The 26,584-nt window shown below is 43.6% G+C and overlaps 1 protein-coding gene across 3 annotated transcripts; it reads right to left on the bottom strand.

Moving 5' to 3' along the window:
* Window positions 1–274: 274 nt before the first annotated feature.
* Window positions 275–26,584, bottom strand: LOC104481104 (ATP-binding cassette sub-family A member 9). 3 transcript variants are annotated; one of them, XM_086762187.1, is made up of 39 exons: window positions 25,945–26,584; window positions 22,923–23,035; window positions 22,200–22,410; window positions 21,816–21,971; window positions 20,765–20,865; window positions 20,166–20,392; window positions 19,250–19,388; window positions 18,588–18,773; window positions 17,887–18,007; window positions 17,024–17,195; window positions 16,201–16,259; window positions 15,093–15,203; window positions 14,422–14,597; window positions 13,972–14,091; window positions 13,426–13,564; window positions 12,797–12,887; window positions 12,050–12,189; window positions 11,453–11,572; window positions 10,890–11,049; window positions 10,423–10,589; window positions 9,837–9,964; window positions 9,439–9,576; window positions 8,773–8,886; window positions 8,234–8,404; window positions 7,958–8,071; window positions 7,676–7,786; window positions 7,030–7,095; window positions 6,378–6,469; window positions 5,276–5,396; window positions 4,843–4,960; window positions 4,486–4,577; window positions 3,580–3,758; window positions 3,019–3,094; window positions 2,153–2,247; window positions 1,455–1,574; window positions 1,042–1,182; window positions 792–871; window positions 647–702; window positions 275–527 (listed from the first exon to the last, which is right to left on the bottom strand). In XM_086762187.1, the coding sequence occupies exons 1-39, from the start codon at window positions 26,057–26,059 to the stop codon at window positions 438–440; spliced, it is 4,926 nt and encodes a 1,641-aa protein (XP_086618313.1). In that variant the 5' UTR covers window positions 26,060–26,584; the 3' UTR covers window positions 275–437. The 3 variants fall into 3 exon arrangements, with proteins under 3 accessions (XP_086618313.1, XP_086618314.1, XP_086618316.1); XM_086762188.1 differs by having other exon boundaries at window positions 10,890–11,046; XM_086762190.1 differs by lacking the exons at window positions 275–527; window positions 647–702; window positions 792–871; ... (3 more) ...; window positions 3,019–3,094; window positions 3,580–3,758 and adding an exon at window positions 3,819–3,908.

The following is a 26,584-nucleotide window of genomic DNA, read 5'->3' as shown; positions in this document are numbered from 1 at the left end:
GAGCCCCTCCACCAGAAAACGCCACCCTCCCTGGCCGCGTGACGCTAAAACAGAAGGATGCTTCTCAGAGCTGAGAAAGCCAAAGCTCTGGTGTCCTTCTGCCATGGATGAGTGGGGGTTTGAAAGCCTTCTCTGAATTCCTCTCCAGTGACCAAGCCACAGCGCCTGCCTTGGGAGCAGCAACACATTCTGGCAGGGTTATTCCTCAGCACTATAAAATTTTTGTGAGTCATTCTGAGCAGGGGTATGGATGAATGGCAGGCATCAATTTGTCAAAGGATAAAGGCTTTATTTATTAAAATAAGAATACTTTTTTTTTTTTCTTTGTGAGGCAGAAAATTTGCAGGGCTGTATGTGATGTGACACGGATAGCCAAGTCCTAGGACTGCTAACGCTGATGAAATCCACAGAACATTTTCCTTTGTGGCTCCAAGGGCTCAGGGGTGAAGTGGTCTCCGCTCCACAGACCCGTTGGACGCCACGTCTGGGTTGTGCTCCTCCAGGTCCCGGGTGAGGTCTACAAACACCTGCAACGCAACACAGCAGAAATGACCCCTTTATTGCCAAGGTCTGCTGGTATCTACACTGGTCATAGGCTATTTCTTCTTTTTATATGGGCAGTTTCTAGCTTGTAACTTCAACATACCTGTTGCAAAGTGTGCAATGACAAGCTGTATTCCTCAAGCCTGAAATTCCGTTTAGCTGTGGAAGGATGGAGAAGGCATCCTTCAAAAACAAATCCATACGAACCATTTGAAAGCAATCTTACCAAATTGATTGTTTCCTTTTACCTGCTTCTAGCTTGGAGAAAGACTGGGACAGAGGTAGCGCATCTTCCATTGGTATCTTGTAGATGAGCAAAGAAGAAGTCCTGAAAAAGTAATTAAAAACCAAATTCATCATTTTGTGACTCAACACCAAGGCTTAGGGGTGCTGGTAGGGTTACTGTCCTCCCAGGTAAATTATTGAGCGAGATCAGGAGGAGCAATAGAGCATTCCAGCACAAGTCTGCGCTGGCTGTGCAGCCCATGGGGTAGTGACCTTTCTTGGCGAGCTGCATGAGGGAAGAGGCGCAGAATTTCGGCATGGAGAACATCGCTTTGTCCCACATCTGTCATTTTAACTTCTAGGTGGTAACTCATGCCAAACTTGCTTTTCAGATCCTCAAGGGAACCAATGTACCTGCAGAGGAGGGAAACAGTGCTCAAACCATCACAAGCAGCCAATGAAGCAATTGGTGGATACAAGCAGTAGAGGTACATCCTCTTATTCATCAGCAGTTTATACTGTGCTGCTAAAACAACCTGCGTCCTCACAAAACTATCTTCATCACACACTCAGGACAAAACAAACCAACATTTTCTATTAGCTTAAGGAGGAAAAATAAACAAAACCCCAAATCCAGACTGAAAATGAGACGGCATCCCGGTGAGCGATGTGACCCTGGTGCCCACCGTAGCTGCCCCGACACCAGGATGGCCACCCGGTCGCACATCGCCGCTGCCTCCTCCAGGTACTGCGTGCTGAGGACGGCTGCCCGCTCCTTGCCTTTCATGGCGGTCTGAATCACTTTCCTGGGAACAGAGGGATTGCTGTTACTTCCCAGGAATAGCCAAAGAAAATCTGGTTTGTGTCTCCCTCCCAAAAAATCAACTGAAATAAGATTATTAAAAAGGATTACTATTTAAAAGACTTCAGTTATCTTGCTGGAAGATGATGTGTGGCTGCCAATGCTATGTTGCAATTTGTCATGTCAACATCCCTCCAAATTTTACATTTTTGTTGTAAATTGTTAATGGAAAGTTAGAGCAAGTTCTAGGGCTGAGTGATGAAAAAACCTTGTTTTTCCCTCGTGCTCTGAGGTGAGGGAAACAGGAATTTTTGTATTTTCTACCGAATGCATGGCTTCAGCTGAAGTCTCCTCAGATTTTTTTTTTTGTGCACTACCATTAAGATTACATTTGATAGCTATTAGGAGCTTACCGTCTGCTGAGTGTGGAGTTTAGTGAGTGGTACCCCATCCCCTGTCCATTAGGAAAAAGGGAAAACGCAGAACCTCTTGTCCTGCCCAACAGTTACCACAGTTGTGAGGGTAAGACCCACCCTGTTAAATCCATTATACCCTTCTTAGGTCTAAGACGGGGCTACTCACCACATACGACACTGCCCTTTCAGGTCCATGCCCACTGACGGCTCATCCCAAAGCATTACCATCGGATCTCCCAGGACACTCAGTGCAAAACACAGCTGAAACGGGAAAGACACCGCGATCAGGTCAGGTCTGCTTATACTGTACCTACAAAACTGGTGAGTTGTCCTGCTACATCTTCATCCCTGTGAATACTTTAGAAGCTGAAGATCTCCATTCCAAAATGCAGGAGGAACGAGGATTAAAAAAAAAAAAAAACATTTCAGGTTTTTAGCTAAATGTTTCTTAGTTAACATTTTAATCTCCCCAAATCACCTTTCCCCAAAACTCCCACGCCTCCTGAAGATCTGAAAGTGGTTTTCCATCCCGTTTACTGGCAGATGTAGGTGGTGGGGCGTGAAGAGGTGATTACCTTGGAAATCCCATTTGTGGTTAGCGTTTATTAAACACGCAAAGCGGGAGAGTGGGAAAAGAGGAGAGGGGGGGATCCTGCCAGGCTAGATTCAAAAGCTGTTGAAAATAAATTATGCCAGGAACTCATTCCATGTTATCTGCTGTTATCTGTTATTCCATGTTAGAAGGATGTAACTCCCTTTGAAACCATAAGGATCTTTCATGACAACACTGAAATTGCAGAAGTTTTTTTCTACTTGAATTTTAGATTTTACTCCAAGAAGAAAATTTCTACGATGTGAAACAAAAAAAAAAAAAAACACTTTTACAACATCAAGGACCATATTCTGCTGTCACTGACACTAGGGCAAGGAACTCAACACATCCTGGAGCTTGAATGAAGGTTTTCTGTGCACCACGTTCGAGGAAGAAAGCGCAGGAAATGCTCAGACACCAAACACAAGCCTGACACGTACCTTTCTGGCTTCTCCAGCAGGTAACCTCCTAGCTGGGGTTTTCAAATGCTTCTGGAGATCCAAGGCCTTCGCTATGCTGTGGGGAATGGAAAGGAAAAATACTGAGGTGACACCATCTCTGCTAACGCTGCGGTCAGGGGTACTTGGGAACCAGAGACTAAGTATACTTGTTTGGACTGATACGCATCACCTTGGCTTACCTGGGGATTTTACTCCTAGCTTGGATCGTAAGTTAAGGAATTTTTGCAGAAACTCGAGAGAGTAAGCTCAGCTAATGAGAGAAGTGAGTTACTCACGTAACTGACCACGAACTGGAGCAAGTTTATTTTTTTTTCTGAAGTTTTCAAGATAAACTAGGGCTAATACCTCCATAGACAAGGGATTGAGTAGCGTATAAAGCAGCAGACCTCATCAGAAGGAGATCCCGTTTCTCCAAGGCAAGGAAGCATTGGAGGTGCTGTCTCTTAGTCACACTAGCCAGGTGCGCTAGCAGCTGGACCTTTCCCTGTCCTACACTTCTGGAGAGAGGAAGAACCGAAAGAAAATAATTTGGCTTTGTACCGGCTGATGGTAACAGCTGCATCTTCTTTCCTCATCCCTCTCACGGCAGCATACACCTCCAGATGCTGGTGCACCGTGAGGCCTGGCCAGAGCGGGTCCTGCTGCGGGCAGTGGCCCAGGTGTTGCGGGCTGCCCTGCCCTGGCGAGGGGGGAGCCGCGTCGTGGCCCTTGAGCAGCACCTGCACAAACACACACGCCTCCATAGCGTAGCACGTTAATTAAACAGGGCAATATCTTCTCCTGCGTTGTGAGGAACCTCATTAGAACACGGGACAGGAAGTCCAGCGTCATTGGAGTGATCATGTCCATCCACCACAGCTTCTGCTCACCTGAACCCGGGACAGTGCTTTCACAAAGCCTAACGGTGTTTACTACCACAGAACTTTGGGTAATAGTTCCAACACGAGACTGTCTTTTCCTGGTAATGCTTTTCCATTTCAAACATTCAGTCCCAAATCTGTAATGGCAATGGTATTTCCCCTCCCCCAGCACATGTCATTAATCATCCTGCACATAATTAAGTGATGGATTGTTACTTGCCCAACCCTGTTCACATTCGTTTTCAATTTCCTGGTTTTGCAAGGCTGTTTATGAAAAGTGTTATTTTTTTTTTATTTTTTAAGATGTCAACATTTTTTACAGGGCTTGTGAAATTTCACGACGGGTTTCAAATGCACAACAAGGGTTTTGTGTAGCTCAAACCCTTAAATCTGTAACATTGATTTTGATGAAAACTAGAATGTGCTTGGAGTAAATCGACACTTTCTTCTTACATCTGTAAATATCCAGGGTTGTACGTGCATAAACTCCCTGACGCAAGGGCTGCACTGCCAGCTTGCCTGGTCATATCCTTAATTTATCAAGGCACCAAGGTCACCCCCCAGCTTCTCCAAAGGAATCACCTACCTCCCCGGCAGTCACCAGTATGTCTCCGGAAATCATGTTTATAGTTGTGCTTTTTCCAGCTCCGTTGGGTCCTAACAGACCTAATACTTCTCCTGGAACAAGTATGCAAGAACTGTTAATAATAATAATTATTGTTAATAAGGACTTCTTCCCTGTGTGCTAGGCAATATCTCTAAGCACAGTAAGAGAAAGGCTTGTTTATTAAGTTATCCCCATAAATTAAAACCATGAACGCAGAAGCCCAGGTGCATTGGGTCTGGTTGAACACAAGAAAGTTCTAACAAAAATATGCTCTCCAAATGTGACCTTCACATTAGATTTTAGTCATTTACAGGGCGTGTAGCAAGATACTTGAACCTTTTTTAACACTGAGAGAGAGGTTTTTGACAGCAACTTTCTTCTTTTTCTTAAAGATGGAACTGGCTTTCTTGTCTTCATATTCCTTGCGCAAACTGTTGACCACAATAACTGTCTCCTGTGAAGAGATGAAGTGGGAAATAAAAGCTTTCCTCCTGTCCCAGGAGACAGCTCATCTGTTCTTACCATTAAGTGTGACTCTTCTACAGAGAAAATTTCTAAACTAGAAAGCCAGGAAACAGAGCAACAGAGAAAAAAGAGCAGAATGGGAATAAAAATGTAGTGCCAGCTAAATTCCCTCTGCTGCCAGGGGGACCATGGGCTGGATGCAGAGATGTGCTCTTGGACACCAGGTCAGTAAAAAATAAGTGCGTGAGCTGAGAAAGCAGAGACAGACCTGAAGACACAGAATGAAAAAGAAAACGAGTTTCACCTCCTCCTGCTGCAGGGAGGCCATCGCGCTCCTCACCCGCTCCCTCTCCGCCTGGACTTCTGGGGGCTCCTCCCCAGGGGGGTCCCTGTTCTGGCGGGCGACCGCTCTCCTCTGCTGGATCCTACAAGCGAAGAAGGAGAGATGGTGTCACCAGGAATCACTTCCGAAAAGTCTCGGATTTACGAGTTTGTTCCCAGGGTAGCGCCAATGCAGTGCCCTGCAAAATTTATTTGAGTTCAGGGAGTTGTTACACAGAAAGTGTTTGCTCAAATATTTATCACAGGGGGAGAAAAAAAAAATCCCACTGGCATGCATGAGAAAATAAAGGCCAGCTTTAGCTTTTCTTTCATCGCTAAGTAGTGAGTGGTCCCCTGCTTGACACATCCCAGGGATCTCTTCAAGGCGAATTAAAATATCCAGGGCAGGTTTTCAAAGCCATTTGGGCATTTAACTCCCACCTGGGTCACGTTTGTTAATGTTTGACAATGGAAGATTTTCTACAAATCTTTTCCCACATGGTGGTCAGTCGCATGCGGCTGGCAAGAGATAAGCAGAGAGCAGGCAGCAGACAGCTCCAGTCTGATGAAGTTTCAGGGGAAGCCTCCATCCTGATCCATTTGAAAAGGAGTTAAAAGGTTGGATTTAAATTTCTAACTCTTAATTTAGCCAGCTGTAAGGAAATGTCCTGAAACCTCAACTACGAAGCTTAATAATAACAATAATAAAAAAGCTTAAATCACATTTATTATTCTCTCTAGGATATTGTAGTCCAACTCAACTTCTATTGCAACACACTGGGTGGGAATTTGCCTCCAGACACATTCAAGGAAACTCCAGTAAGTAAAGTCGGAAACTGTATTGACCCAAAGGAATAAAAAAAATCCCTCTCTTCATTCTCAATTTCCTCCTCTCCAGATAAACTGGTTAAAAATAAAAATACAAGCTTTATCCACACTTAGCAAAACGTTTTTAAGTTGACTCCTCCTCTCCTCCTGTGGTCAGGGGTGAGCCAGGAGGGTCCTGCCTGAGCACAAGCCCACCCTGCAGAGTGGGATAACTGTGGCTCGCCAGGCTCCCCGGCACCCAGCTGCCCAGGACACACCTGAAAACAGGATCAAGTCTCGTGACCACTTCTCCATATCTCATCTCCAAACAGCGCAGAAGAAGAGCAAAAATCACACAATGGATGTAAGGCTGAAAAGCAAGAATGAATTGGGTTTGTATGGAGACAAGGTAACACCACACCCAATTGACTTGAATTATAAGGGGACACAAGGACCTGTGTCATTTACTTCAGCTACTGAAAAGGTCCAAAAGAAGAAGTTAAATTGATGCTCAGCATACATTTCCATCTCATATGCCGTTCATTTGCAAAATGAACATACATAAAACTTCATACTGCAGTTTTAGCTCAGATGATCTGCACCCCAGCAGACATCCTACAGCATCAGAGAGCACATCTTCCTTTTGCAGAAGCAGCATTGGACTAATTATTTGTTTAATAATACCTCTGCCTTATACATCAGCTCCACTTAATCCTCCCACCATTTTTGCACACATGGTAGAGCATCCAAGGGTCACATAAGAGAAGTCCATGATTACTTGGACGTCCCTCCCCTGCAAACATTTAGTGTGAAACTTTGACCACATAACCCGTGCTGTATTTATATTGAGAGTTATACAAGCCCAGTGCAAGTCCATCGCATTAGAACAGTCATCCTTTCCAAAACAACCACCATCACATTGCTCCTTACTGCAAAGACAGCTACGAAGACGTGATTCCACGACTCAAGACCAATAGTGTGAAAGACTAAGAAATGCTACAAGAAAAAAAAAAAAAAAAATTAAAATCAGTCAATTAGAAAAATTCCTTAGCACGGTGTGCCCCAGTGCAGGGCCGGTGCAAGCGTGGGAGGTAGGGATGCTAAGCTTTCCTGCAGGATGGGATTAAGGAGCTTTGATCCGTACATTTTTTTTTTGGTTCATACTGCCTCAAAGAGCTGCAGCTTCCTTGGCAGCAGCTAGTTCAGAGGTGCCTCAAATCAGCTAGGTTAGCTCGACCTTTTCTATCATGGCTTCTCTCTTCCCAGTCTTTTCACCTCCTTCTGTCAGGGCACTTCATCCCTCCAGACCTTCCCACTTCACCATGCTACCTTGGCTGCCAAAATATTGTCTTTTGTAACTAAACAAACTCAAAATATCCCCATCAAACAGAGGATTAACAAGTCAAATCTTGGTCCTTTCTCTGACTCCCCAGCCTGGACCTTTTCTTCTCCTGTTGTCTTTTCTCAGTCTTGTCTTTTTGACAGTTGGCAATTTGAGGCAGGGAATTTGGAAAGCGCCTCTTGCTTTCCCAGATTGCACTATTAGGACCACTAATGGATTTAGGAGTTTACTTACGGGTGTAGAGAAGATAAGCCAGCCCACCAGTGGAAACACAGGAATCAAAGTAGAGGAGATGAAGTAAAATGCATTGTGGAAGTCGTTGAACATATAGAGAGTGAAATTTACCTGGAATAAAGCAGGAAAAAGTCTTCCTAATATTAATGTATTGTTGCTAAAAACTAGGTTATTTGTCACTGATTTGGGTTATTCTGCTGAACGCCAGTATATTTGAAGTGAAACCTCAAGTGGCAAGAGGTGTGAACCAGACACTTCAGAGCAAAGATTCACTTCACTCACCAGAACGAAGACAGAAGACCAAATGTAACGATTGCTCCGTCTTGTGCGAAATTTGAAGGCAATTAGATAGACGAGGAGGACAAGAGAGGTTCCATAACCAATGACGCAAATGATCTAGAGAGAGAGAGAGATGTCAGTGACAAGGAGATGGACATGGGTACATGAAAATCTGCCTAGAGCCATCCGTTTCAACTAAAACACTTAATGCAGAAACTCACTGCGAAATGAGGGAGGGGGATTTCTGGCTGCCTGTTTTCCCGTATGCAAAGAGCTCACCAGGGGCAGGACGGTGCCGGGCTGCAAGGGGCAGACGCGGTTGAAGAGCAGCACGACCCCGAACATGAGGCACAGAAGGGTCCAGAAGAGCGGGATGTCCACCAGCGCCTGCCCACACCAGTACGCCGAGGGGAAGAGCCCCGCGAGCCGCAGCTGGGCACGAGCCTGGAGCTGTGAAAGCAAATGGGAAAAGGGATTTGATCCAACAGAACCCAAAACATCATTCCCACTCCTCCTCCTCCTCTTCCTTCACCATTACCCTCGCTTCTCCCTTCCCTGGCTGAGCCTTCCTCTCCCTTCCAAGCACTTACAATTCTCTCTTGGTTTTGCTGTTGTTTAAAAATACATCATTTTTAAAAAGAAAAAAAAATAATAATCTTCCTGACCCCAAAATCTTTATTAGCACCCAAATTGTTCTGAGCCCAATTGTACCAAAGCCCTGAGATGCAGGGTAACGCGCTTTGGTACAACATATTCATGTGGCGGTATTTCTTCTAGCATCCTACCCAGAAACGCACTTCCAGCGCATGCTTTTTTACCTTGTAATCCTCCATGCTGCTCACTGCAAAATGAGGAGGCAAACCAGAAGCCAAAATCAGCATGTAGCTGAGGCAGATGAAAAAAATATCACTCTTTACTTCTGGGCTTCGTATCTGCGGAAGAGAAATTAAGAAGTCATCAGTAATCAAGAACTGCCCAGGGAAATTCTGGTTAGCTCGAAGCTCATGGGGTGGTTAAACAGGCAAGTGAGCTATAATACTCGTGGTAAGTTATTTGTGTTTAAGAACATAAAACAAAGTAATAAAAAAAATCATTTAGCGTCTTAAAATTTGCAAAAAGTATTGGAATTACTGTAAATTGTTGAGGACAGAGACCAACTTTTTGGTGCTGATTCTTGCCAAATGGACACCAAATAAAGGTGGGGTTTGCAAGTATTACTGTTGTATTCCTTCCATCCTGCCACACAGCACAAGCTTAAACATCTTACGGCACTGAAACCCTAAAGAGGTCTTAAACACCACAGAAGAAATTCCCATTAAATAGCTCCCGTATTGACCACTGAGCAATGTCCCCAGGAACCGGCCAGCAGCTGGACCACTGACCCCAGCCCTGGGAGGCTGCTTATCCAACGAGGCTGGTCCAGTCTTTATGGCTTCAGCAAGCCTATGTCAATAAATTTTCACCAGGAAAGGCAGGGCACTCACAGTGTAGAAGGGCTCGCTCCAGACGCGGATGCGTGCGGTGGAATTGAACAGCCTCAGGAAGGTGTTGCTGAGAATATTCACAAGCAGGGGGAAGCAGTTGATGGGTTCCGCACTGCACATGACCGTGAATCGGTAGCTCTGAAGATGTAAAATAAATAAAAGAAGGAAAATAACAACAAAAAAAAAAAAGACAGACGTTAACTTCATGCCAGTGAGAAGTGTGAGGAGCTGACTGCAGTGAGGGCTTTAGAGAAAAGCCATGAGAAATGCAATCATTATTATTATTTAATATGTCAATATGTCAAATATTCTCCTTTTTGCTGGTGTGTGCCTCATTTAAACACATTTCAGAAAATCCTGCTGATATACAAGATGAAAGAAGAAGAAATATCATTCACCTTGCCTTCCAGGGATATTTTTATAGCTCCATTATGGAATGGAATGCTTGTGATGTTTTTCTCAAGAGTTATTTCTGGGATTATATTTTGAGCCTTCAAAGCAGCAATGAAATCCTCAATTTCTGATCCTGAAATCAAGTCAAGAACAGGGATTAGAGTAATTGAAGTTTTTTTTCTTTAAATACAAACTGTTTAATATAGACAAGTTCCCACTTGCAAAGCAGAGATACGTTAAAAAACCCAAACGTTCAGAATCTAAGCAAACTTAGAGTTTCTTTATTTTTTTCTATTTTAATTAAACTGGTTAAACACAATGTGTTTCCACACTTGGTTTGTTTATTGCTTTCTTCTTTTTTCTTTTTTTTTTTTTTTAAAAAAAAAAAAGTGCCTGGTTCACTACTCTCTTAAATATCAGCTACTCAGTTATGACCAAAACTAGATTTGCTTTTGCTCATAAGAAAACACCTCCCAAAGCCACAAATATATAAAGGAACGTACAGAAAGAGTAAGGCAAGGTTGGTCTACCAACTCTAAAAGGACTCAGAGTGGTGCAGAAAGCGAATCAACATCACATGTTCTTCTTCACCTGTATCGTTGAGGATGAGAAGGTTTGATGACTTATTTTGAATTTTCTCTTCAGTGGGAAGAAAATATGAGCTAGCTGTGATTTCCCAGTTACTGGTGCTCTCCCACAGTTGAAGTCCAGTGAAAATCATAAGCATTGGAAGGATAAATATTCCAAAGAACAGCAATCTAGATGGAAAAACAGACTGTAAGTAAGTCCAGGGGAACTCCACCTTTAACTAATTGTGTGATTTATGTTGAGAAAGCCAAGGGGAAATTTAAGACACAAGCAATTCAGAGCTCTATCAGTAAATTCTGACTGCCCTTATTACTGAGGCTTTTAAACATTTCCCACCTAATTCTTAGATTCCAAACATCTCAACCAGTATTTAAGCCTCCCCTCAGTCACTCGAGGGAATGATCAAATCCTTTTGGAAGGCACCAAGTCAGCATGAGGGCTGTAGAGTAGGCAAGAGCTCCCGTACTTACATGGACCTGAGAAACTTTCCTTCGTGCTTTAGTTTTAAGAAGCGAACTCTCATCACAGCACGCACTTGCTGCCTCCAGAGCGCCATCCCACTCACTGCCGCACTCCCCTGCTCGGAAAACACCAGCTGGCTTTGGTCCCTCTCCTCGAGGTCTGTGTCTTCTGCGTTCACCACAAGAAACAACATTATCCACAAAGAGCGTTCAAAGGACATGTTTTAAGCGCAATCAACAAGGATCTTCTCTTCTGGCCTTGTGAAGTGCCTTCTGGCTAGTTTATCTCCTCCCACCTCCTGGTCTGGGCAGTATACCCTTCAAAGGCAAATACCCTTCCATCAGTCTAAATTCGTGTGCTTAAAAGGCTGTGGGAATTCAAGACTGAGTAATCTAGAGTTGTCCAATAAGATATCCTTCACTAAAGAAAAGCTGAATACAACTGCTATTCTTGACCTACCAAAACCTACCAAAATTCACACTTAACAGAAACTCATTAGATAGTCAATTAAACATATGCATATATGGAACCTTAGTCATGCCACACTTGCAAATTGTAGTAAATGCTTTACCTTCTTGATTGACAGCTTCCTCACCCTCCAGCTTCAGGAAAACATCTCTCAGGGTTGTCCTGCTAACCTCATAATTAACAACCCCCTGCAAAAGACTGCTCTCGAGGTGGCTGAACAGATCTGCATGACAGAAACAGCCAGACTCAGCCCAGCAACCAAGACTGATGTTGAGCAGAAACTGAGACTGGCAATGACTGGCGTTGTATGTTCTAGCATTCACAACATTAATCTCCATAACTTAAAAGCCATGGCAAAATTATTGCGCTCTTTAGAGTTAAGTAATAGAAAATTCAGAGTTCTTGATGACCACTGGTCATCTTGGAGAGAGAAATCTCATCCTGAAACCACAGAAGAGTCAGTGGATTTTAGTTTGTAGATAAGTTGGTGAATTTTCTTTTGCTCATCTGTATTATTAATATTGGCATGTCTATTAGAGGCTTGCTTTAAGGCTGATGTTTATGCAGCTCTGGGCTTCCTAATCCCATGCCCCATGGACCAGGGAATATAGTTAGTCCACCAACAGTAACTTTGCTTTCTGCTTTTCCCCACCGCTCGGTTTCCCTTTACAGCCCTGGCACAGCGACAGGTGTTTCTTACCTGGGAAGCTGTCTGTGTTTTCCAGAGGCAGCATGTAACACAGCTCATCCCGCTTCTGTCCCTTCAGCACGGCATCGGGGACGTACTGTCTGACCAGGGATGACGTACGCTCAGGGTCACACAGGTCATTTATGCTCATCCTGTTTGTATTAAAAAGCAATTGGTATAATATTACATGAGGGAAATTTAAAAAAAAAAAAGCATGCATCATTTATTTAAAATACAATGCCAACTGTCATTCTTCAAGCCACAAGGAAACCTCCAAAACTGGGCAGCATTTCAGTGGGAATTTTTATAGACGACATCTGAAGTGCCCCTGGTTTTGCCATGCATGCAAGAAATAGTTGAGGTTAAGAACAACGATCCTGGCCAATACTGCTAAACCAAGAACACAGAAATTAAAATCCAAAGAAAAGCAACTTTACATTGAAGCCATCGTACGTCACTTTGGCACCACAGGCGTGTGGACATAGCAATTCATCTTACTCCGGTCCCTTTTGGCTGTGAAGGAGGTTGGAAAGTCATTTTAGCTACACGGTCAGAGCTTTCAGGATTGGGTTCCAACGAAAAGCAGCTTGCTATCCAAAACAAAATATTCTTGGCAGCCTCAAAAGTCTTTTAAAATGAATTGTCAAGATTTCTATTACAGTATAGAAAGTCTGCAGAGATACAGACTCTACAAGAAATACTAACATCAACCAGACGCTTTTCATAAAAAGAGTGATGACCAAGAAGAAACGGATTTACCTTAAGTGATAGCCAATTCCCCATTTTCTCTTCAAGTACAGGGATGAGCCAACACACTGTAATCTCCCGTTGGAGAGAAAAGCTTTCCGATCTAAGGAGGTACGAATATGAAGGATTTAGGGGGATTTACAACAGCGCAGTAGGCTGACCTCGCTCTGCTCCTTCTGAACTCAACAGACATTTTTGTAATGAAGTTGAGAGGAGTAAAATCAGGCCAGTGCTGAAGGTGTTTTTCTTTTTGAACTGCTGTCTTTCTTCTAAACAAAAAAGTTAATTTTTAAATTATGTATTCTTGCGGGTTTGTGGAAAACTTCCCATGCAGCCCAGGAAAAATAAGGAAATAGGAAAAATATTACTTCAAACAATACCACTGATTTGTGTGGGTGCTGCTAGTGGTACGTCCAGATAAGATGCAATTGCTTCATCCTGAAGCAGAGCACGAGCAAGGTCTTGGAAGGACACGTCCATCCAGTTTTAGCCTTTGCTCAGCCTAGTTTGGGTAATCACTTTCAGACAAAATGTGCCCAGCGAGCACAGAGAGCATCATGACAGGGTCCATACATGGGCTCTGCAACAGGAAACTCTCATTTTCAAGCGGCATTTAATCACAGTGTGAAAATCTGGCTCACCAGCATGAGCATCAGCCTCCTCCATGGACTGGGTCGTGAAGACCGTCACGCGTCCAGCCTGACGTTCCTTCAGAAGGCTCCACACGTGGTGCCTGGAGCAGGGATCCAACCCAGCCGTTGGCTCATCTAAAAGTAATACCTGCAAAGGAGAACAAGATCAGACCTTCACGTTTCCCAGCGGCATTTCTGTGTTTGCATTGCTTCATTTCACGCTTTTAACAATCTCACTGTAAGAATAAAATGCATCCTTAAATGTCAGCCATTCTTATTGCTCTTCATTCTATTATAATATATAATATATTACCTATCAATAATATAAATTACATATATTTGTATATATTATATATATATATATATATAAAATAAAGCATGTTTCTCATTGACCTAGATTCCTCGACCGTTCCAGCAGTCAAGTGAATTCGGCGGTCAGCAGACTTGGTGTGCCAGGGGAAAAGTACAACTCGCCTGCATGCCAAGTCAAAAATGCAAAACTCTGTGCTAAACCAGTACGCGTTGCACTTGTGCATAAACGTGACCAGTTCCTACCTGGGGATTCCCTAAAATTGCAATTCCAAGAGACAATTTTCTTTTTTGCCCCCCACTCAGAGTATCGGCACGGATGTCCTGAAGGTCAGTGAGGTCCAGCACTGTGAGAACTTTCTGCACCTTGGCAATATACAAAAACAAGAGCCAGATTTCCAAAGCACTGCTCGGATTTTAATTCATACATGACTACACACAGTACAGAAGAGTAAAACTCCAAGATTTTGAAAGTTATCTACTTTAAATGGATTTGCTTAGAGGTAAGTACCGCAAATCTGAATTCTAACACTTAGGGCATGAGGATAAGAACGAATTGAAAAAAATACTTCTCCCCTAAATGGAGGTTGTTCTCATTTCCACAGAACAAGATGCTGGTGATAATCTTTTATAAATAAAGGAGGCGCAAACTGCCCAAGATGTTGCAAAGCAGAGGTCAGACAAGGACATACCAACCTCTTGCTCTACTTCCTTCCACTGAATCCCCTTGACGTGAGCGAAAGTTTTCAGGTTTTCCTTCACTGTTAGGGCTTCAAAATGCAAATTAAACTGAGGGCAAATCCCAACCATTGCCTGAATTCCTTCCATATCCTGCACTTCAGACACCTTGTAGTTGTATATCGTCGCAGAACCTGCACACAGGAACGAATGAAACAAATTCCAGACTGCACAGTATTTCCCAGTTGTGAGGGGAAGCGGACTGCTGTGTGGTCAATACCTTTGACATTAATCCAGCATTGTGGATGTTTCTCAATTGTTTAAATAAATAAATAAATAAATAAATGAAGGCAAAATAACTTTGTGTTGTCCAAAGTCATGATACCACTCAAAAATATTTCGGAGCACCCAATCTCTCCCTTAAGAACTAAAATATATTTCCTATAAGTGTGCAGCTCATGGAAGACATGAGGCCATCCAGATGGAGAAAAAACCGTCTGCGTACGCTCGCACGCGTGAGCGTGCCCACAAGGGATGCGTTAGCCCTGAGCGCGTGTCAAAGGAGCAACCTGCTCTGACACGTCAGATTGAATGACGGAGGGAAAACTTGGGTTTTTTGCATCTTTACCCCCTTAGACTCAAAAAACCAAACAGCTTCTCCTCTTCAGCAACCAGGCCCATCATCTTACCTGCTGAAGGCTTGGAAAATCCACTGAGCACATTTAAGAGAGCAGTTTTTCCAGATCCACTGTGGCCAAGTAATGCAGTGATCTGGCCTTCATATATATTTAAGGACAAACCTAGAACAGCAACGGGATAACATCAGGGCAGAAGTTTGTGAGAAACAGACTTGTACCTTTAGCTTGTTGCCAGCTATGCCAGGAGTGACATTTCTTGTGAAGTCGAGAGGCAAAAACACAAATCCAAAAGCGTGGGTTGCATCTTCAGAAGTTAGGATTAAACTTAGTAAGGAACTTCCAGTCGTGTCTTGATTGGATTGAGAGAATAAGTGTATTAACTTCAATATTTAAAGAATTTTGACTTCTGTTCTCTATGAGGTTCATAACCTTTTATTTTAGCATGGCTCAAAAGAGAGTCCACAGAAAAAGGAGAGCCCATGGCCTTTCCAACACGTGAGATTTCAAGAGTTATTTCAAAGCAGCCAGACTGTGCTACCTCATTTCGTTTATAAGAAAAAAACCCAAAATAACAAAACAAAGAACCAAACCCAACAAACTTATTCTGTATTTCTATGGGTGGTTTGGATTGTTTGGTTTTTTATTTTTACCTATAAACCTTTGAGACCGTATTGATATTTTCATTGTCACTTGGAGTTCCTGTCAAACAAAGGCATTTAACAAATACCTCATGGCTCTGCCAGCTACTTGCATCCCTGCGTTTGGCAGATGTGCCAGTGCTGGGAGAAGACCGCTCAGCCAGCGACAGCGGACTTGGCTCTAGCCAGCCACCAAAAAAATAAGTTTTGTTTGCCCAGAAGAGTTTACATTTTGAGAGGAAGGTCTGAGAGGTGATTTTTCTAGTTCATGGCTGTAAAATCCACAGCTTTTAAGGACACTTCTGCTGTTGCAAAAAATAATAAATAGTAATTTTCCTGGAGTGAATGGGAAGATAACAACCTGGTAGGAATTTGCCAGTAATTACCCTAGCAGAAATAACCATTGCATCATGCATTTTAACAGTGCTGGAGGCAGAATTGAGTACATCCAGTACATTCCAAATCAGTTTGGGTTCATACTGAGTGAAAAATGAAATTAAAAATTCCAAAACCTCTCTTACCCTTTAAAGCTTCGGTTCTCTTGTCCTTCTTCTTGTATATTTTTTTAACATTGTTTAGTCTAAAGGAAAGGTAAGCAAACCATTACTATTTAATCTCACAATTTTGGCACGCTTCCTTTGTCTCAAAGTAACCTTTAAATACAACTGGAAGAATATTTCTCAGCCTCCTCCTCGAACCTGCCCCACTCATCACCGTCGGATGTTAGGGTGATTCCATCTGAAGGAATTGCTTTATATAATTTGTTTTTTGTTTGCTTAAAAGCAGAATTAACTAATGTACTTTTCTAAAAGATGTTTGAAAGGTTTCAAAGTCAAACTCAACGAACACTTAGTGAATGAAGTGGAAGGCCTTAGGGAATGAGATAACACATGGTTATACAATAAAAGCTAGGAGGTAGCTGTTATTTCAGCAGATTTATATTTGCTTTCTAGTAATAAGCGATGGGCAGCAGCAGCGACAGGCCAGACTAGCCCCCTAAGGATGCCAGTAACGGTATCTTATGCAGCACACTCCATCAGCGTTGTTCTTAAAGACGACGGTGAAGGGGAACAGACTCACTGCTGTTGCTCTGCAAAGAGGAAACGGTGGGGCAGCAAGTCGGTCCCTGGCACAGAGGAGGTCTCACGTCCAATAAATGTTCAAATCCAGCTCTAGAGCAGAATGAAACACTGGACAAACCTCCCCCTTCACGTGTTTGCCTTTAACCTCATCTGTACCTGTTAGATGGCTCAGTCTAACACCCGCTAGTGCAATACGGCTACGCTCCCTAGAGTCAAATACAACGTGCAGTGTTATATTTTTCACCCCTGCAGGAGTCTTTACCTGATAGCTTCCTTCCCATCGAAGCCTGGAGGCATCGGCTCGCTGTTATTGCTGAGGATAGGGTCGTGGCTGCTCTCGCCGCCAGCTTGCACCCCCACGTACCTGCTTCTGGGCTTGAACCAGTACGATGGTCTCAGGAAGTATGAAGGTGGATATGGTACTCCGTACTTGCCTAATCCAGAAACAGAGCAGGTGAAATATCAGCCAAAATCTGCTATGTGCCCACTCAACTTTGGCAAAGGCCATGTCCAGCCCTGTCCTCCTCTATAGCTGCATGATAAAGACTTTCAACAGCATAAACGGATTGGCAAGTTCTGCAATTAAAGTTGGCCACTCATCCGTATCTGTTGATGCAGGTGGGGAACCATCACAGCAAAGACCTCACTGACAACCTCTTTGGCCCAGAAGGTATAGGAAAATCAGGTCAAGTCCTACAACATCCTTTTAAACCCAGCGCTAGGGCTCTTGGAGTAGGATCTCAGTGCCTTGCTACAGAGTTTAACATTCCTTTTGGATTCCAATTGCATTCCAGTTATTTTTGAGGCAGGGTCAAATTAGGTAGCTACATGCACGCAGCCTCTGGCAAAACAGGATTCTTCCCAATCATTTTTTCCCAAACAAAACAGCAAATGTAGTTTTCAGCCCCTCACATAACGCGACACGGCTCATTGCTGTTAAGATGCCGTTCCACAACCTGACCAACTCACTACCAGGACGCCTTTTTTTTTGGTTGCTCCATGCAGATTACAGCTTCCTCAGCTCTATCCCACCGCTTCTTTAGCGCCTGTCCCCCTGTGAGGGGAGAGGACTACAGAAGAAAAACACAAGGAAATTTGTATTCTTTCTCTCACATTTCTACTCACCAGGCAAGACCTTATCAAAGTAGATGGCCAACAGGAAATACAAGACACTGTCAAGGGTCAGTATGAGGTACAGGTTAAGGAAAGGGTACAATGCTGGTCCATATTTTTCTGCTTTTAGCATCTGGGGGGGGAGGAAAAAGCACAAGTCAAATACAACACTTCCTTTAGCCAGAAATACTACGTGCAAGCCACTGCACAAGCCACAAGCCACAAGCCACAAGAATCGTGACCGTTTTCACCAGAAACCTATGCCCACTCCTGATCACAATGCTGTTTCTATTATGATTGCAAGTATTGGAAGTGCTTCTGTAAGCTGAATTCAAAATTGTGCAGACGTTACTACACCAGAATGGTGACGCACGCAGTATTTGCTGAGGCAGCACTTCAAGACCTCATGGCTCTTGCAGATCTTGGTACCCACCAGACGCATCCCACTGCTGTGATAATTTCCCAGAGATTGAAATTTAGTGTATATACAGAGCTGGTAAAATTTGTGATGCTGTTGAGTATTTGTTAGGAATTAGCATGTAATTCCTGGAGTTAAATTTTCTTTTTTACAAAGCATTTAGGGCCGAGGGGCATGACTGGGTCAGTTTGGCAATGCAAAATATGTATGGCAGCTACTGTTTTCTGCCCAAAGCCCACAGCATTTTTGCTGTGGGCTGAACTTCTGCGATGTGCCAGCTTTATCTTGAACATACCTTTGAGATACCAGCTGTAAAGGCAAAAGGACTGAAGAGATTAAAAACCCATTCCAAAGACGGTGGTAGTATGTCAAACCATGTAAAAAAGCCCAGCAATCCAAAGATGATGTGAAGGACAAATCCCACAAAACTGGCAATATTTGACCTCTTTAGCAATGAGCTGAGCATGAAAGAGAAGTGAATCTGCAGCAGAGAAAAACAGTAATTAGCACGATGCATTTCTGCCAGCAATTAAGGAAAGAAAACAGCATGAAAATCCAACATCAGAGACCCAGGTGAGCTTCAGCTGTCCCCTACGGACACACGTGGCACATTACAAGGCTTGTGCCATTTAGCTCCGATATTCAGGGTGGGTGTGTGGGGGCAGACAGATCAGACCCCTCTCTGCCTCCCCAGGAGGCTGGATGCAGGAGGCAGCCCCAGCCTTCCCATTCATGCTGGCTTTAGCATCTCTCTTTACTCTGATTTCAAGTCAGACTCACCCAAAATGTAATAGGAGTGATACCTTAGCCTACAAATTATAATAATAAATCCCAGTGGTGGAATTTTTTTCTACTTTCTCATACAATACCTAGCCTCTGTAGTCTTTGAGTTTCAGACGTTTTGATTATGAAATGGAAAATGTTGTGCATCATCTAAGAACACAAAAGCAGACTTACACATGCTATGCCATAAAAGAAGTAAAAAAAATATATTTCAAAGAAGCTGTAGTCATAGATGACTTCTCTAATCATGATCAGCGCCAGCAGACTTGCCATTATCGCAACGTAAACGGTGTACAGCAAGCTCCAGGATAACCTACAAGGGAAGGCACAGTTATTTTTGCCTCTGCACATGACGGCACATGCCCAGTACAAGACACACTCTCTTTAATTCAAATACTTTGTAATTCCCAACCACACTTCCGTTTGCAGTTTCCAGACTGGAAAGGTGCAGATGTCACTGTCTGGCACCTGCCCAAATCTCTGCAGATGCAACGATGCCAGCAACAGGCTGTCCAGCCAGGAACACCTATTCTTCTGCTTTTCCTAATGGTGTGAAATACTCATGCTCAGAAGGCTTTGGAAGCCTGTTTTGACGGACCCTATAACCCCCTACACTTCATCACTTGCAATTTTATCCATAATTTGTTGATTTTTTTTTTCTTTTTGCATTCAAACAGTGTATCCACCCATTTCCTGGAGGTAGGCGACACCTCAACACTAAGAACCTTGCTGCACACATCTCTGCTACATGAAGAGTGCTCTTTCTCTTTTTTTGGGGGGGAGAAGAGCAGAGCTGGGCATAACAAACAACAAAAAAACATCCTGTATCAGAGCAACGTGCTTGGAAATGGAGGTCCTCCAGCGAACAGTACATTACAGACAAAAGCAGCAAAGGTTTGGCTTCAACAACACGCAAAACTTGGCTCCAGAGAGCCCAGATGCGTGGTTAGGCAATGGCTGGTGGGGTCTGGGGAACCACTGCTTCTCAGCTGAGTGGTGGTACCAGACCCACATCCGTCCTGCAAGCTAGCATTCATCTTACATACATAATACAATTCCTGTAATTACAGTTTATTTCTATAAGACTTACCAGAACGCGATGTCTTGCAAACCCATTGCTCTCATTAATACCTTGAGCTTCTTTTTCTCTCTTATAACTTTCACTGATAAAAAGTACATATATGGGGAGAAGCACAATATAACATAAAAAATGAACCAAATATAAACCAGTTTGTACATAGGTTTGATCGAGGGTGATTTCAGACGGACGCCGCTAATGGACTTCATCTCTTCCCAAACAGAATGGTTTGTTTTCATCTAAATAAAAGAAATTAGGCATTAACTTGATTTTCTGTAATGAAACAGCCAACATCAGAACAAAAAGGTTTTCATAAGCATTACAATTATTCATTTGTCAATATCAATGTTACGTTTATAAGTGTCAAATAACCTCAATATCCAGTATCTTTTTGTATTGCCATGTAATAAACACTAATGTTGCCTTAAGCCATGAAAATGATCTACCATTCTTAACTTTTGAATCATGCTATATATTTAAAAAGTTAATGATCACAGAATATGAACTGGTTCGGGTCTTTTTTTTTTGTTTGTTTGGTTTGTCCATTTTTTGAATTTACAGATAACTCTGGAAAGAACAGGAAATATATTTTCTGTCATGATCATACGCACTTCTATGACTGCGGCATCGATGCTGGACTGCACTGACAGGAAACCTCCATACCAGTACAAAGGGATTTTGCAGCTACTTGATGAAAAATTGGAGCAGATTTCTGTGGGAAGCAAGAAAAAAAATAATAATTGTATCAATACATTTCCATATATATGCATATATATATATATGCTTATGTGAAGAGTTGAAAATGTATTTGACTTAACAGAGGAAATCAGGATTTAGTTTATTCAGCCTTTTTCCTGGAGCAGCCATTTTTCTCCCAGAATAACGCGGTGCTGGGAGTTGGTGGCTTTGGTTCCATGGGCCACTTGAAGTGGCATCAACAATGACCTCACAGCACGGAAGAGCCGGCCACGCTCAGCTCTCCTACCTTGGCAGGAGCCCCGGCTCAAAGTGCAGCGACCGTAAACATGCCCAATGCCGAGGGCAGAAGAGGAGCACCTCTAGGAAACGCAGGGCACGCTGGATCTGGGGTCACACCAGAGAGCTACTGATGTGCGCAGACAGAATAAATCGCCTGTCCACCATTGCCGTTTTCCAAGACCAGTTCTTAGCACATTTTTGCCCATCAACTGATGAACTCACTTGGTTTTTATCTAATAATAAGCTCACTTTTTTTTTTTTTTCTGATAGTTTACTACTTTTAGTCAGTAAATGGAGGTGCATTTGGTCAAAGAAGTAGTAACGTGGACAAATCTGTGTGCAGGTTTGTGTTTTAACGTATTAACTACATCTCCATGCACTATATTTTGGAACTACCCTAGTGCACACACAATGCTTATTTTCCAGGCACGATTTGATATGGGAAGACATAGAAGTTAGAGTGACAAAAAGGATTGTGGATAGCGTGTACGTGTTCTTAAAAGCTTTCTTCTCCGACATTTGTTTCCTTCTAAGTGAATAAAACCTCAAATTCTAATTATATCTTTCTTGAAGCATTTAGCACATACAGCCTTGATCGCTTCTGAGTGGCATGGCAGCACAGAGATCCATCTAAGCATTTTTAAATGGAAAAATCAAGTTCTCTGTTTTCATTTATCTTGTTACCGATGTGTTCAAAGGCATCATTTGGAGATATCACACTGTAGCTTTGAAATCTGAGACGGTAGGAGAAGTCATCCTTAAAAACAACGCCAGTGATGTCTTCTGAAATTCCTCTTGTGTTCAGTTTTGTCTCATTTTCCACCTCTTCTACTATTATGCCTATCATGGAAAAAAAAAAAAAAAAAAAAGAAAAAAAAAAGAAGAAGAATAAAACCACCACAGTTGGAACTTTGATTTGTCACAAACAACATGAACATTGGCAGCAGCCACGGCTTGTACCCTCAAAAATTGTGTTGTCCAAATGCTTTTCTCCCCCCCAACAATGATGACTGCGTCGGGGTCAGTTCAGGCACCGCAGCTCTAAGAAGGATTTAAGAACAGCATTACCCGTCATTGCAGAATCCGAAGCCACTTTGTTCATTATTTGCCTGGTGGTGTTCGTTACAGGCGTGTACGCAAGTGTAAATCCCGTAGCGTTAAAGGCAGGATCGTCTAATCGTCCGAGGAAGTTGTAAGGGATTTCTCTCCGTGGGTAGTGGAATATCACACCCGATGATGTTTGTATTACTAAGAGCAAAACCACCGATGTAATCCATTCCTAGAGGAAAAGAAGGAAACGTAAAGGTGAGCAGCAGCACCGCGACTTGGAGGGTGGGTAGTATGGAAAGCGTCTTCAAGGATGTTTCTCATCCAGCACTCATCCGGCTTCTCTGGCCACGAACGCCTTCTTCCTGTAGTGAGGAAGAGCTATTGCACAGGTGTAATAATTTGAACATGAGGAACGTTTCAAGTGAAAAACATGTTTTCTTAGTACCAGAGCCAATGAGGTCTGCTGATAATTTCGCCCCCGTAATCGTGAACTGGACATTGTGTTCTTCTGGACAGTGCAGAAATGGGATCAACAACCAAACGCTGCAAGCCAGCTTTGTAACAAGCCCTCATTATGCCGTGATATTGTAGTATCATGGGAAGACATGTAGCTGCTGACATTTTCCAGAGAACCACATTACCAGCTGAGGCTTCTCGTATATCACCTCGCATAAAAAAATGCAACGTAAAAATATTTCACAGTGGAAATCCTAGCTTCCCTCTGGAAGAACCAATACTTGCCTGAAAACTTTCTGTCTTCATCCTCCACACCAGAAGAATGTTTTTCCATAGGAGAGCACGGGTTTGCTGAAATATTTTTGAGGCTCTCTTGAACATCCCCTGCATTTTCCCAGCTAGGATGAGGGAAAAAAAAAAAAAATTAGAATAAAACAGACCACTGGAAGTTAATATATTTGCTTGGGTAAACACCACTTCAGAGGAAACCAATAGCATGGCAAAGGTTAAGAGCTTTTCTCCATCTTACAGTTTGGAGAAACAAGGAGAAGTTCAAAGGAAATGGTCCAAGACCACGCAGGTGAACAGAGAGCTGGGTTGGACTCAGCTCCCTCTTCCATGTGCACAGATTTATCCTCCTTCATCCCAGACAGGCTTTGCAGAAAGAGGCATTCAACTGGCTATAGTTTGATTCTTCATCTACGTAAAGTTAACAGCAGAGAAGCCAGACTATCCTGTACTAAAAATGTGAGAGGATTGGATGGCATATAGAAGAAAGAAGAGAATTTTATTTTTTATGCAGTTATTCAAAACACATAAAACGCACATGATCTGCAGCAGCAAGTCCAGCTCCTGAGCGCAGTAGCTCTGGTTTACGCTTCGCACCTGAGCTGAGCCTCAGGTCCTGCATTTATTGCAGTAAATTTATGTCTCACCTTAGATGTGTGGCTTTTTTTTTTGGCAAATCACTGCTAATCTGCTCTAGACTCTGTAACCGAACCCTAAATCATCCCCACTACATACCTGCCTTCTCCCCTCGTCGTCTGCAGGGGGGAGGCAGCTGCCACGCAGGAGGCGGTGGGATGCTAGAAGTAGCCTAAAAAAGATGCTGCCACTATCTCCCTTAAGCAGACTCGTAAGAGACCAATTTGTCATGTTTTCACCCATAATACAATGAATTACAGCTCTAGTAGAGCTAGAGCAGAGCAACATTAAAAAACCACCAGTGCATTTCTTTATATCCTCCTAAATGCTGAGCAGGGAGTATTTATTGGGGGATATTTTATAGCGAATATTTATTTCAGCTCCACCTTTGGTCGTGTGGCCAAGCAGCAAATACCCCATGCAAGAACAGCAGCAATTTTGGAGTGACTGGTTTCATGACCTTCCCAGAAGGAGAGCAGGGGAGGGAAGCTCAGAACATGTTTTTGTATTTTAATCCTTTAAAATGGCTGAAACGAAAAAAAAAAAAAATAATAATAATTCAAAGCAACCTCGAAACGCATTGTGCTTTTTTCCCCTTGGACGCTGTTTCCTGATTTCACGGACTGGGCAGCTGGAGTTAATAAACGGTTCTACTACTCTGTTCCCTTCATTGTTTGTTTTTGGAAGGATTAAATATTTGTGTACTCCAGGGGCGATGGATCCAGAATCCCTGTTTGCCCTCTGCCTGTTAGCACAGGGTTTATCTCCCCGCGGCTCCGCTTTCCCTACCTGCAGCTTTCTCCCGGGCTTCCCGCTGCAGCCTGTGACGAAGGTTCAAGGCAATTAAAATGGAATTTCTAGGAAGGGCTGCTTTTTTTTTTTGCCCAGGTCTGGATCTCAGTCATTGAGAACTGAAAGCAGCAGCCCAGCCCGGGATGTCCGAGCAGTAAACAAAGGTTCACGCTGGAATATCTGGATAGCATGGAAAACGTGATGGTCTTGTAAAAATGGCATGGAATCTCTACAGATGTAACAAACACTTCATTAAAAAAAAAAAAAAAAAAAAGAGATAGAGCAAATTAAAACTGTTTTTTAAAAATTCCAATTAATTTCCTATCAGTTTTAATCTTGTTTTTGCATTTGGAGCAGGAAGCAAATAGCCCTGGAAGCTGAAACGTGAACCCAGAAAGTTAAAGAAATAATGCTGCGCGAACTTCAGGAAGAATTTCAATTTAAATGAGATATCAAAAGACACAAAACGCAAGCAGGAGAGATGTCTCTGCAAGACCTGAGATTCAAACCTGCAGATCCAGAAGAGAAAAACAAACATCAGAAGTGTACTTGGAGGTAAAGGTGCTTGAGAAGCCTTAACCCAGTGAGAGCATCACTGGTAAAACTGGGTGTCTCTGAAAGCGTTCCACTTCTGAGGGCTCAGTAAAGGCACCCAAAATTCCCGCTCTCCAGGAACGCTCCCTAGGTGCTGCGGTAACGTTTACTGAGCTGCTGTGCCTGCGGTAGCTCTGCTGCACAAAGGCTGGCCCAGGAAGGCACGTCCCCTACAACCCCTTCATTTATTTACCGGCTCAGGGATTTCCCATTTGGCGCCTCCTCAGACTTTTCCCCCCCCTCTAATAAAAACCGAACAGCATATCGTGACTAACTCCTGCGCGCTGTGACTCCCAGAAGCGGGCAGGAGCCTCTCCACGCTGCGCAGACAGCGCCATGCGCTGCATCCCGTGCTTCCCAGAGCAGCCGCCGGCTTTCCGAGAGCCAATGATTAATCCCCGCGGAGCGCAGAGGCGAACACGCTCTCTCCATACCCTCCTGTTTGCCAGTTATTGCAAACACAAAAAAACTGCAGCTGGCACCTACGCAGCTTTTACCTCCTGATAAATACCAGACAGATTTGTACGAGCTCCACTCTAACATTTTTTTTTTAAATGTTTTTTTTTTTTTTTTTCCCCTTCTCTCAACTCCAGAAAAGCAGCTCTGAGCCTGCCCTGTATCAAAGTTCAACACCTTGATTCACAAGCAGAAGTGAAATTTTGGGGTGCAGGTTTTCAGGAGCATTTCTTGGTGCCAGCAAGGCTGGAGAAGGGGGAGCGAAGGGAGCGATCGTCATCCCAACGCGCGGCTTTTCGCCTACAGCCGAAGGATGTTGGCAGCGAGAGGCAGAATCCACACGCACCCAGAAATGTGGAAACGTTTTGATGCAAAGCTCAATGTCTGTGAGAGAACAGAGCTGGAATGCGCAGCTCCTATACATTCAGCATAACACCATGTTACAATAGCGTGGAAAAGGATGATCATCAAACAACCCCTGCATGGAAATGCTCTAGGTATAATTTTTCACTTAGCAAAAGAGAAATAGGAAGTTCCTTACCTGATAACGTGTTTTCCATCAGAAATAGGTCTGCTTCAGCTCTGGGATGCCTGGGCTCCTCGCCTCTTCGCAGCCCTGGAGCGGGTTCAGGGCCGCAGCCCAGCCCGATGGCCATGCCCCTCTCCAGCCTGACGTCAGAGCCCGGTCCCAGCGCTGCAAACGCTCCCAACGCTTGCGGGACGACGACCCAACCGGGGACCGATACCTACAACCAGCTGGCCTGGAGCTCAGAGATGATAACACCACGGTATTTAAGAGGACGCGTGTGCCGCGAGCGATGCAACAGCGTGTTTCTACCAGGTTTAAAAGTCCCGGGGAGAGCCGCAGGAGGAAAGCTGCACGCCTTGAGACGGGGTACACGCGAGCTCCCGAGCGGTGGCAGAGCAACCTCGTCCCTGCCCGAGCTTCTCTGGAGGGAAAACTTCACCGCCTTCTCCCTCCCTCTCAGAGCCTGAGTCAGCGAGAACTCCTTCCTCCACCAAGGCGAATCCTGCATCCGAGGACCAACAAGATTTTTAGTTCTTGTTTCTTTTAACTTTTGTTTTTAATTTTTTTCTTTTGACTTTCCACTCCTTTTAATTGCTTTTCCAGCAGCTGTCACACAGCTGGAATCAGGATGGAGTTTGTTCATTGTTTTGGG

This window comes from Chlamydotis macqueenii, chromosome 18, assembly GCF_036417535.1.
Source record: "Chlamydotis macqueenii isolate bChlMac1 chromosome 18, bChlMac1.mat, whole genome shotgun sequence".
NCBI lineage: Eukaryota > Metazoa > Chordata > Aves > Otidiformes > Otididae > Chlamydotis > Chlamydotis macqueenii.
Note: the sequence above shows the minus strand (reverse complement) of the source record. Positions and strands in the feature narration are given on the sequence as shown.

Excerpts from the sequence above, each read along its gene's own strand:
- LOC104481104 (XM_086762187.1), bottom strand. The coding sequence starts at position 26,059 with ATGGCCATCGGGCTGGGCTGCGGCCCTGAACCCGCTCCAGGGCTGCGA. Across the intron at positions 5,397-6,377 it reads AGACTTGATCCTGTTTTCAG|GATCCAGCAGAGGAGAGCGG; the intron begins GTGTGTCCTGGG and ends CTTCGCTTGTAG. Across the intron at positions 3,095-3,579 it reads GCAGCTGTTACCATCAGCCG|CATAGCGAAGGCCTTGGATC; the intron begins GTACAAAGCCAA and ends CATTCCCCACAG.